At 44.9% G+C, this 12,261-nt stretch overlaps 1 protein-coding gene across 2 annotated transcripts in view; it reads left to right on the forward strand.

Annotated features, from left to right (window-relative positions):
• LOC116357834 (pituitary adenylate cyclase-activating polypeptide type I receptor) overlaps positions 1–11,673 on the forward strand; it is a 99,905-nt gene extending 88,232 nt beyond the window's left edge. For both annotated transcript variants that reach the window (XM_031807290.1, XM_031807291.1), the window contains 3 exons: positions 5,057–5,186; positions 5,296–5,337; positions 6,405–11,673. In XM_031807290.1, coding sequence (XP_031663150.1) covers positions 5,057–5,186; positions 5,296–5,337; positions 6,405–6,623 — 391 coding nt within the window. In that variant the 3' untranslated portion in view covers positions 6,624–11,673. The remainder of the gene's footprint in view (positions 1–5,056; positions 5,187–5,295; positions 5,338–6,404) is intronic.
• The last annotated feature ends 588 nt before the right edge of the window (positions 11,674–12,261 follow it).

Below are 12,261 nucleotides of genomic sequence, written 5' to 3' on the forward strand. Positions count from 1 at the left end.
AAGGAGAACCTGGAGAGGCTTGGGCGAGGAGCTGCGGGGAGGCGGAGCTGTTGGCCGAGGTTGAAGTAGCCAGGCGGAAGGCATGGCCAGCCGTTGAGAAATGCTTATTGAAGTTTTCGATAATCATGGATTTATCAGTGGTGACCGTGTTACCTAGCCTCAGTGCAGTGGGCAGCTGGGAGGAGGTGCTCTTGTTCTCCATGGACTTCACGGTGTCCCAGAACTTTTTGGAGTTGGAGCTACAGGATGCAAACTTCTGCCTGAAGAAGCTGGCCTTAGCTTTCCTGACTGACTGCGTGTATTGGTTCCGGACTTCCCTGAACAGTTGCATATCACGGGGATTATTCGATGCTATTGCAGTCCGCCACAGGATGTTTTTGTGCTGGTCGAGGGCAGTCAGGTCTGGGGTGAACCAAGGGCTGTATCTGTTCTTAGTTCTGCATTTTTTGAACGGAGCATGCTTATCTAAAATGGTGTGGAAGTTACTTTTAAAGAATGACCAGGCATCCTCAACTGACGGGATGAGGTCAATGTCCTTCCAGGATACCCGGGCCAGGTCGATTAGAAAGGCCTGCTCACAGAAGTGTTTTAGGGAGCGTTTGACAGTGATGAGGGGTGGTCGTTTGACTGCGGCTCCGTAGCGGATACAGGCAATGAGGCAGTGATCGCTGAGATCCTGGTTGAAGACAGCGGAGGTGTATTTGGAGGGCCAGTTGGTCAGGATGACGTCTATGAGGGTGCCCTTGTTTACAGAGTTAGGGTTGTACCTGGTGGGTTCCTTGATGATTTGTGTGAGATTGAGGGCATCTAGCTTAGATTGTAGGACTGGCGGGGTGTTAAGCATATCCCAGTTTAGGTCACCTAACAGAACAAACTCTGAAGCTAGATGGGGGGCGATCAATTCACAAATGGTGTCCAGGGCACAGCTGGGAGCTGAGGGGGGTCGGTAGCAGGCGGCAACCGTGAGAGACTTATTTCTGGAGAGAGTAATTTTCAAAATTAGTAGTTCGAACTGTTTGGGTATGGACCTGGAAAGTATGACATTACTTTGCAGGCTATCTCTGCAGTAAACTGCAACTCCTCCCCCTTTGGCAGTTCTATCTTGACGGAAGATGTTATAGTTGGGTATGGAAATCTCTGAATTTTTGGTGGCCTTCCTGAGCCAGGATTCAGACACAGCAAGGACATCAGGGTTAGCAGAGTGTGCTAAAGCAGTGAGTAAAACAAACTTAGGGAGGAGGCTTCTGATGTTGACATGCATGAAACCAAGGCTTTTTCGATCACAGAAGTCAACAAATGAGGGTGCCTGGGGACATGCAGGGCCTGGGTTTACCTCCACATCACCCGCGGAACAGAGAAGGAGTAGTATGAGGGTGCGGCTAAAGGCTATCAAAACTGGTCGCCTAGAGCGTTGGGGACAGAGAATAAGAGGAGCAGGTTTCTGGGCATGGTAGAATATATTCAGGGCATAATGCGCAGACAGGGGTATGGTGGGGTGTGGGTACAGCGGAGGTAAGCCCAGGCACTGGGTGATGATGAGAGAGGTTGTAACTCTGGACATGCTGGTAGTAATGGGTGAGGTCACCGCATGTGTGGGAGGTGGGACAAAGGAGTTATCAGGGGCATGAAGAGTGGAACTAGGGGCTCCATTGTGAACTAAAACAATGATAACTAACCTGAACAACAGTATACAAGGCATATTGACATTTGAGAGAGACATACAGTAATCACAGGTGTTGAATTGGGAAAGCTAGCTAAAACAGTAGGTGAGACAACAGCTAATCAGCTAGCACAACAACAGCAGGTAAAATGGCGTAGACTAGGCAACGGGGCCAACAGATAAAACAAACAAGCAGAATGGAGTACCGTGATTAATGGACAGTCCAGCGTGCATCAGCTATGTAGCCAAGAGATCAGTGTCCAGGGGGCAGCGGTGGATGGGGCAGGGAAGCTGGACTGGCGAGTGTTATCCAGGTAAAAAAAAAATAACAATGACTAAATAGCTTGTAGCTAGTTAGCTGGTTAGCTTCTGGAGGTTCTTGAGTGTGTTCTAAAAATAAAAAAAATAATAGCGATTCCGTATCACATTGGGTGAGGCAGGTTTCCGGAAGGTATAAACAAATTAAAAGTCAAAAGAGATAGAAAGTAAATATGGGTCCGGTGAGCGTTTGGGACGCGGCGATTCAGGCGGTTAGCAGGCCTGTGCTAACAAGCTAACAGTTTGTAGGCCCGGGCTAGACAAGGTAGCAGTTAGCGGACCGGAGCTGGACAAGCTAGCAGTTAGCAGGCCGAATTAGCAAGCAGGGAGATAGCGAGGGCTAGAGAGTTAGCCTTTGGGGGACGTCGCGATGGGGTGAGTCTGTTTATTCCTCTTCATGCGATGACATCGGTAGACCGGTCGTGGGCCCGGGTATTGTAGCTCAGGAGTATGCTACGGTGGTAGCACAGGTGCTACGGCCGGGCTAGCTTCAAGCTAAGTGGGTGGAAACGCTAGCCAGGAGTAATCCGGAGTTGCGGTTTAGCTAGATAGCTAGTTGCTGAAAAATCCAGCTGAAAGATGTTCCGTGTGCGGTGGGAATCCGGGGATGAATCCGGGGATGAAAAATAAATAGGTCCGTTATGCTCTGGTTAAAGTCGCGTTGTACGAACAGGCGAGAGCTTTCCGAACTACAGGTTAGCTGATGACCGGTTAGCTGAAGACCGCTAGCATACCCGCTGGTTAGCTGGCTAGTTTCAGTTGAGGGGTCCCGAAGTAAATATAAATACTTTAGGAAAAATAGCTACATTGGGTGAGTCGGGTTGCAGGAGAGTATTTGGAAGCTTAAGGTTTAGCAAAATGTTTTCAAAGAGATATGTGGAGAGAATATGTAAAAAACGAAAAAGAAACGATATATACAGGGACACGACAGGACAGGACGACCTACTGCTACGCCATCTTGGGCAGAGAGAACAATACTGTGTTCTTCTCAAAGAAGGCGAAGAAGGAGTTTAGCTTGCCTGGGAGCATGAAGTGGCTGGTTTTCCCTTTGTAATCCGTGATTGTCTGGAGTCTCTGCCACTTAGGTCTCGTGTCTGAGCCGTTGAATTGCCACTCCACTTTATCTCGATACTGACATTTTGCCTGTTTTATTGCCTTACGGACTGTTTGTATTCAACCATGTTCTCAGTCACCGTGGTTACATGCATTTGTTAGCGCTTTCAGTTTTGCGCGAATGCTGCCATCTATCCACAGTATATGGTTCAGGTAGATATTAATAGTCACAGAGGGAACAACTCTCCTATGCACTTCCTGATGAACTCCGTCACTGTGTCAGTGTATACGTCAATGTTATTCTCAGAAGCAACCCGGAATCTGAGTGTTAGTCTTAGTCAGGTTGTAGTGGTGTTGTTGTCAGGAGGATGTCTGTGTGTTTGTCTTAGTCAGGTTGTAGTAGTGTTGTTGTCAGGAGGATGTCTGATTGTTTGTCTTAGTCAGGTTGTAGTAGTGTTGTTGTCAGGAGGATGTCTGAGTCTTAGTCAGGTTGTAGTAGTGTTGTTGTCAGGAGGATGTCTGAGTCTTAGTCAGGTTGTAGTAGTGTTGTTGTCAGGAGGATGTCTGATTGTTTGTCTTAGTCAGGTTGTAGTAGTGTTGTTGTCAGGAGGATGTCTGAGTGTTAGTCAGGTTGTAGTAGTGTTGTTGTCAGGAGGATGTCTGAGTGTTTGTCTTAGTCAGGTTGTAGTGGTGTTGTTGTCAGGAGGATGTCTGAGTGTTTGTCTTCGTCAGGTTGTAGTGGTGTTTTTGTCAGCGGGATGTCTGAGTGTTTGTCTTAGTCAGGTTGTAGTGGTGTTGTTGTCGGAAGAATGTCTGAGTGTTTGTCTTAGTCAGGTTGTAGTGGTGTTGTTGTCAGGAGGATGTCTGAGTGTTTGTCTTAGTCAGGTTGTAGTAGTGTTGTTGTCAGGAGGATGTCTGAGTGTTTGTATTAGTCAGGTTGTTGTAGTGTTGTTGTCAGGAGGATGTCTGAGTGTTTGTATTAGTCAGGTTGTAGTAGTGTTGTTGTCAGGAGGATGTCTGAGTGTTTGTCTTAGTCAGGTTGTAGTAGTGCTGTTGTCAGGAGGATGTCTGAGTATTAGTCAGGTTGTAGTAGTGTTGTTGTCAGGAGGATGTCTGAGTCTTAGTCAGGTTGTAGTAGTGTTGTTGTCAGGAGGATGTCTGAGTCTTAGGTTGTAGTGGTGTTGATGTCTGAGTATTAGTCTTAGTCAGGTTGTAGTGGTGTTGATGTCTGAGTATTAGTCTTAGTCAGGTTGTAGTGGTGTTGATGTCTGAGTATTAGTCTTAGTCAGGTTGTAGTAGTGTTGTTGTCAGGAGGATGTCTGAGTGTTTGTCTTAGTCAGGTTGTAGTAGTGTTGTTGTCAGGAGGATGTCTGAGTCTTAGTCAGGTTGTAGTAGTGTTGTTGTCAGGAGGATGTCTGAGTCTTAGTCAGGTTGTAGTGGTGTTGATGTCTGAGTATTAGTCTTAGTCAGGTTGTAGTAGTGTTGTTGTCAGGAGGATGTCTGAGTCTTAGTCAGGTTGTAGTAGTGTTGTTGTCAGGAGGATGTCTGAGTCTTAGTCAGGTTGTAGTAGTGTTGTTGTCAGGAGGATGTCTGAGTCTTAGTCAGGTTGTAGTAGTGTTGTTGTCAGGAGGATGTCTGAGTCTTAGTCAGGTTGTAGTAGTGTTGTTATTAGTAGGATATATAATGTTGCCTGTTAGTTGTTTTTGTTGTGTGTTGGTTTCTCTTAGGTTGTGGCAGGAATGTATTGGTTGTTCGACGGTTGTAAGAGTGTTGTATGGTTGTTGTTCTAAGGTTGTTACAGTGTAATGTTGTGTATTAGTTGTTCTAAGCTTGTAACAGTGATGTGTGTTCATTTTATTATAGTTCTATTAGTTGTGCTAAGATTGAAACAGTGCAATATTGTGTATTGGTTTTTCTAAGGTTGAAACAGTATAACGTTGTGTATTTGTTGTTCTAAGGTTGTGACAATGTTGTGTTGTGTATTGGTTTTGTATAAGTAGTAACAATATGATGTGTTGTTGTCAGGCGTCTGGCTCGGTCCACCCTTTTACTCATCCCCCTCTTCGGGATCCACTACACTGTGTTTGCCTTCTCACCAGAGGACGTCAGCAAGAAGGAGAGGCTGGTGTTTGAGCTGGGCCTAGGATCTTTCCAGGTAACACACTCCTTCTAAGACGGTGGGTTAGTGGAATAGCAGTAACTCTGAGAGCATTGTTGAAAAGGGCAATCGAACTGCTCATCTCTCTTCTTCTTTCCCTTTCCAGGGTTTTGTTGTGGCTGTCCTCTACTGTTTCCTCAATGGAGAGGTAGGAGGCTTCTTTACCCTCTCTAGACATGGTATCTGATGATAGCATCAGCTGATTATAGCCCAGTGTCGTTATGAATAACTGCCTGCAGTATTATACTAAGTAGTAGTGTTAGTAACCACCTAGTGGACTAGACTGTTACATTATAACTCTGTTATTGTTTAGTAACCACCTAGTGGACTAGACTGTTACATTGTGACTCTGTTATTGTTTAGTAACCACCTAGTGGACTAGACTGTTACATTGTGACTCTCTTATTGTTTAGTAAGCACCTAGTGGACTAGACTGTTACATTTTAACTCTGTTATTGTTTAGTAACCACCTAGTGGACTAGACTGTTACATTGTGACTCTCTTATTGTTTAGTAACCACCTAGTGGACTAGACTGTTACATTGTAACTCTGTTATTGTTTAGTAACCACCTAGTGGACTAGACTGTTACATTGTGACTCTGTTATTGTTTAGTAACCACCTAGTGGACTAGACTGTTACATTATAACTCTGTTGTTGTTTAGTAACCACCTAGTGGACTAGACTGTTACATTGTGACTCTGTTATTGTTTAGTAACCACCTAGTGGACTAGACTGTTACATTGTGACTCTTATTGTTTAGTAACCACCTAGTGGACTAGACTGTTACATTGTGACTCTGTTATTGTTTAGTAACCACCTAGTGGACTAGACTGTTACATTGTGACTCTGTTATTGTTTAGTAACCACCTAGTGGACTAGACTGTTACATTGTGACTCTTATTGTTTAGTAACCACCTAGTGGACTAGACTGTTACATTGTGACTCTTATTGTTTAGTAACCACCTAGTGGACTAGACTGTTGCATTGTAACTCTGTTATTGTTTAGTAACCACCTAGTGGACTAGACTGTTACATTGTAACTCTGTTGTTGTCTAGTAACCACTTAGTGGACTAGACTGTTACATTATAACTCTGTTATTGTTTAGTAACCACCTAGTGGACTAGACAGTTACATTGTAACTCTTTTATTGTTTAGTAACCACCTAGTGGACTAGACTGTTACATTGTCACTCTGTTGTTGTCTGTTATTCCAGGTGCAGTCTGAGATCAAGAGGAAGTGGCGTAGCTGGAGGGTGAACCGGTACTTTACCGTGGATCTGAAGCATCAGCAGCGCCACCCATCCCTGGTCAGCAGCGGTGTCAACGGGGGAACACAGCTCTCCATGCTCAGTTCCAAGAGCTCCTCCGCCTTACAGATACGCATGGTGGGCCCCCTGGCCGAGACACCGTCCACACTCAACCTGCCCACTTGATTGTCTCAAACCCCTGGCCGAGACACCGTCCACACTCAACCTGCCCACCTGATTGTCTCAAACCCCTGGCCGAGACACCGTCCACACTCAACCTGCCCACCTGATTGTCTCAAACCCCTGGCCGAGACACCGTCCACACTCAACCTGCCCACCTGATTGTCTCAAACCCCTGGCCGAGACACCGTCCACACTCAACCTGCCCACCTGATTGTCTCAAACCCCTGGCCGAGACACCGTCCACACTCAACCTGCCCACCTGATTGTCTCAAACCCCTGGCCGAGACACCGTCCACACTCAACCTGCCCACCTGATTGTCTCAAACCCCTGGCCGAGACACCGTCCACACTCAACCTGCCCACCTGATTGTCTCAAACCCCTGGCCGAGACACCGTCCACACTCAACCTGCCCACCTGATTGTCTCAAACCCCTGGCCGAGACACCGTCCACACTCAACCTGCCCACCTGATTGTCTCAAACCCCTGGCCGAGACACCGTCCACACTCAACCTGCCCACCTGATTGTCTCAAACCCCTGGCCGAGACACCGTCCACACTCAAGCTGCCCACCTGATTGGCTGAGAACCCACTCGCCCACCGGATTGTGTAATTGGCTCAGACCCCTCACCAACCACTTATCTTCCCAGACAATTCAGATTCATGTCCTTTAGTTATCTTTAGAAAATAAAAAGAGTTGATGCTCTCTTTCAAATAATATGTTCAAACATAAGGTGACTAACTCCTCCCACTAGCCAGGCTCTCTCATAGAGTAACTAACTCCTCCCACTAGCCAGGCTCTCTCGTAGAGTAACTAACTCCTCCCACTAGCCAGGCTCTCTCATATAGTAACTAACTCCTCCCACTAGCCAGGCTCTCTCATAGAGTAACTAACTCCTCCCACTAGCCAGACTCTCTCGTAGAGTAACTAACTCCTCCCACTAGCCAGACTCTCTCGTAGAGTAACTAACTCCTCCCACTAGCCAGGCTCTCTCATAGAGTAACTAACTCCTCCCACTAGCCAGGCTCTCTCGTAGAGTAACTAACTCCTCCCACTAGCCAGGCTCTCTCGTAGAGTAACTAACTCCTCCCACTAGCCAGGCTCTCTCATAGAGTAACTAACTCCTCCCACTAGCCAGGCTCTCTCATAGAGTAACTAACTCCTCCCACTAGCCAGGCTCTCTCGTAGAGTAACTAACTCCTCCCACTAGCCAGGCTCTCTCATAGAGTAACTAACTCCTCCCACTAGCCAGGCTCTAATAGAGTAACTAACTCCTCCCACTAGCCAGGCTCTCTGATAGAGTAACTAACTCCTCCCACTAGCCAGGCTCTCTGATAGAGTAACTAACTCCTCCCACCAGCCAGGCTCTCTGATAGAGTAACCAACTCCTCCCACTAGCCAGGCTCTCTCATATAGTAACTAACTCCTCCCACTAGCCAGGCTCTCTGATAGAGTAACTAACTCCTCCCACCAGCCAGGCTCTCTGATAGATTAACCAACTCCTCCCACTAGCCAGGCTCTCTCATATAGTAACTAACTCCTCCCACTAGCCAGGCTCTCTCATAGAGTAACTAACTCCTCCCACTAGCCAGGCTCTCTCATAGAGTAACTAATTCCTCCCACTAGCCAGGCTCTCTCATGGAGTAACTAACTCCTCCCACTAGCCAGACTCTCTCATAGAGTAACTAACTCCTCCCACTAGCCAGGCTCTCTCATAGAGTAACTAACTCCTCCCACTAGCCAGGCTCTCTCATGGAGTAACTAACTCCTCCCACTAGCCAGGCTCTCTCATAGAGTAACTAACTCCTCCCACTAGCCAGACTCTCTCATAGAGTAACTAACTCCTCCCACTAGCCAGGCTCTCTCATAGAGTAACTAACTCCTCCCACTAGCCAGACTCTCTCATAGAGTAACTAACTCCTCCCACTAGCCAGGCTCTCTCATAGAGTAACTAACTCCTCCCACTAGCCAGGCTCTCTCATAGAGTAACTAACTCCTCCCACTAGCCAGGCTCTCTCATAGAGTAACTAACTCCTCCCACTAGCCAGGCTCTCTCATATAATGTGATATAAATGTATTCTTTGACATGAACAATATATTCACCAAATAATTACAAATGTAAAATGTGATGCCATATTGTGGCTTTTGCTGTTATTCTACATCATGTAGTGCCATACAGGTTGTCTCCTCTGAGGTCGTGACCTGACACAGAGCCATATATAGAGAGAGAGACCAACCAGATCTCTATAGCTCTGATATGACCAGGATCCAGAGAGAGACTAACCAGATCTCTATAGCTCTGATATGACCAGGATCCAGAGAGAGACCAACCAGATCTCTATAGCTCTGATATGACCAGGATCCAGAGAGAGACTAACCAGATCTCTATAGCTCTGATATGACCAGGATCCAGAGAGAGAGACCAACCAGATCTCTATAGCTCTGATATGACCAGGATCAAGAGAGAGAGACCAACCAGATCTCAGACATGTCTGTAAAACGCTTCAGTAACTATTTTAACTTAGATGTTTTATGTCTTTGAAAAATAAGGTGGTGAAATGTGGTCCTTTATTTTCTATATCAGCCATCGGTACACAGTATGTCAACACAATGAAAACAGCTCATGGTTCAATGTGGACGAAACATTAGGAACACCTGCTCTTTCCATGACAGACTGAACAGGTGAATCCAGGTGAAAGCTATGATCCCTTATTGATGTCACCTGTTAAATCCACTTCAAATCAGTGTAGATGAAGGTGAGGAGACCAGTTAAAGGATGATTTTTAAGCCTTGAGACATGGATTGTGTATGTGTGCCTTTCAGAGGGTGAATGATTAGGACAAAATATGGGAATGCCTTAGAACGGGGTATGGTAGGAGGTACCAGGCGCACCGGTTTGAGTATCAACAACTGCAACGCTGCTGGGTTTTTCACGCTCAACAGTTTCCCATCTGTATCAAGAAAGGTCCACCACCCGAAGCACATCCAGCCATCTTGAACATGGGCCAGCATCCCTGGAGTCAACATGGGCCAGCATCCCTGGAGTCAACATGGGCCAGCATCCCTGGAGTCAACATGGGCCAGCATCCCTGGAGTCAACATGGGCCAGCATCCCTGGAGTCAACATGGGCCAGCATCCCTGGAGTCAACATGGGCCAGCATCCCTGGAGTCAACATGGACCAGCATCCCTGGAGTCAACATGGGCCAGCATCCCTGGAGTCAACATGGGCCAGCATCCCTGGAGTCAACATGGGCCAGCATCCCTGGAGTCAACATGGGCCAGCATCCCTGGAGTGAACATGGGCCAGCATCCCTGGAGTCAACATGGGCCAGCATCCCTGGAGTCAACATGGGCCAGCATCCCTGGAGTTAACATGGGCCAGCATCCCTGGAGTCAACATGGGCCAGCATCCCTGGAGTCAACATGGGCCAGCATCCCTGGAGTGAACATGGGCCAGCATCCCTGTGGAACGCTTTCAACACCTTGTAGAGTGAACATGGGCCAGCATCCCTGTGGAACGCTTTCAACACCTTGTAGAGTCAACATGGACCAGCATCCCTGTGGAACGCTTTCAACACCTTGTAGAGTCAACATGGGCCAGCATCCCTGTGGAACGCTTTCAACACCTTGTAGAGTCCATGCCCGGATGATTTGAGGCTGTTCTGAGGGGAAAAAGAGGGTCAACTCTATATTAGGACGTGTTCTTAATGTTTGATATACTCAGTGTAGTAGGTAATAACTGTTTTTGCTTCTTTGTTTTTTATTTTTACAATTTGAGCTGTGTTGATATGTAATGTTATGGTGTTATATGGTGTAATGATATGGTGTTATATGGTGTAATGTTATGGTGTAATGATATGGTGTAATGTTATGGTGTAATGATATGGTGTTATATGGTGTAATGATATGGTGTTATATGGTGTAATGATATGGTGTTATCATATGGTGTTATCATATGGTGTAATGATATGGTGTTATCATATGGTGTAATGATATGGTGTTATCATATGGTGTAATGATATGGTGTTATCATATGGTGTAATGATATGGTGTTATCATATGGTGTTATCATATGGTGTTATATGGTGTAATGATATGGTGTTATCATATGGTGTAATGATATGGTGTTATCATATGGTGTTATCATATGGTGTTATCATATGGTGTAATGATATGGTGTTATCATATGGTGTAATGATATGGTGTTATCATATGGTGTAATGATATGGTGTTATCATATGGTGTAATGATATGGTGTTATCATATGGTGTTATATGGTGTAATGATATGGTGTAATGATATGGTGTTATCATATGGTGTTATCATACAGTGTAATGATATGATGTTATCATATGGTGTTATCATATGGTGTTATCATATGCTGGTATAATATGGCATTATCATATGGTGGTATCATACGGTGTTATCATATGGTGTTATGATGATATTAATAAGCAGTGTTAATAAGGACAAAACAGACCTCGTCGACAAACGGTTGAAAGCAGATGGCTGTGTTAATTTTCTGTTAATTTTCAGACGATTCTCCGTGTTGAATCAGCAGCTTTTATCGCCACCCAGCAGGGGATCTGCACAGCCGCCGACCGTTATGTTGTGCATTGTCCTTCAGGATGACATTTCATCTGAGGATCTGGAGTCCTGATCTGTAGAGTTCATCCTATGTTATATAAGATATAAATATAAAACATCTTCTCTTTCTCTTCTACTCTCAAATAGATGTATTGGCTAGAAATATGGTTTTAACATTGTATTTTATAATACCAAGCTTATAAAGGCTATTTCTTTAAAAAAATAAATATATATATATATATATATATTGAGGAGACCAGGTTGTCCAAATGTCTTTTGTTTAATTCTACATTTATAGAATCCCATTCCAAAGTGCCTGTTGGTCACCATACGACAGAAGGCTCCGTGATGTATCTATTTGCTGTATTTCTGCAAATAACGTGAAGAGTGGAATAGGTTCCTTTCAAGTAATGTTTTTTTCTGAAATGATTCCAAAATGTCTGCCAATAAAAAGGACAAAATCTAGAATGGAAATCATAGATCACTGCACTGTATATAATCGTTGTGTCCAAAAATGATTTATTTTCTCTGTATATGAATGTAAAAAACATCTTTATGAACTGAAAAGATATGCTGGTCTGAACTGATGTCATGAAACATGTCTGAACCTGTAGTAGTATTATATATGCTAACCTGTAGTAGTATTATATATACTAACCTGTAGTAGTATTATATATACTAACCTGTAGTATTATTATGTACAGTGCCTTGCGAAAGTATTCGGCCCCCTTGAACTTTGCGACCTTTTGCCACATTTCAGGCTTCAAACATAAAGATATAAAACTGTATTTTTTTGTGAAGAATCAACAACAAGTGGGACACAATCATGAAGTGGAACGACATATATTGGATATTTCAAACTTTTTTAACAAATCAAAAACTGAAAAATTGGGCGTGCAAAATTATTCAGCCCCCTTAAGTTAATACTTTGTAGCGCCACCTTTTGCTGCGATTACAGCTGTAAGTCGCTTGGGGTATGTCTCTATCAGTTTTGCACATCGAGAGACTGAAATTTTTTCCCATTCCTCCTTGCAAAACAGCTCGAGCTCAGTG

Source organism: Oncorhynchus kisutch, linkage group LG27 (genome assembly GCF_002021735.2).
Source record: "Oncorhynchus kisutch isolate 150728-3 linkage group LG27, Okis_V2, whole genome shotgun sequence".
Lineage (NCBI taxonomy): Eukaryota > Metazoa > Chordata > Actinopteri > Salmoniformes > Salmonidae > Oncorhynchus > Oncorhynchus kisutch.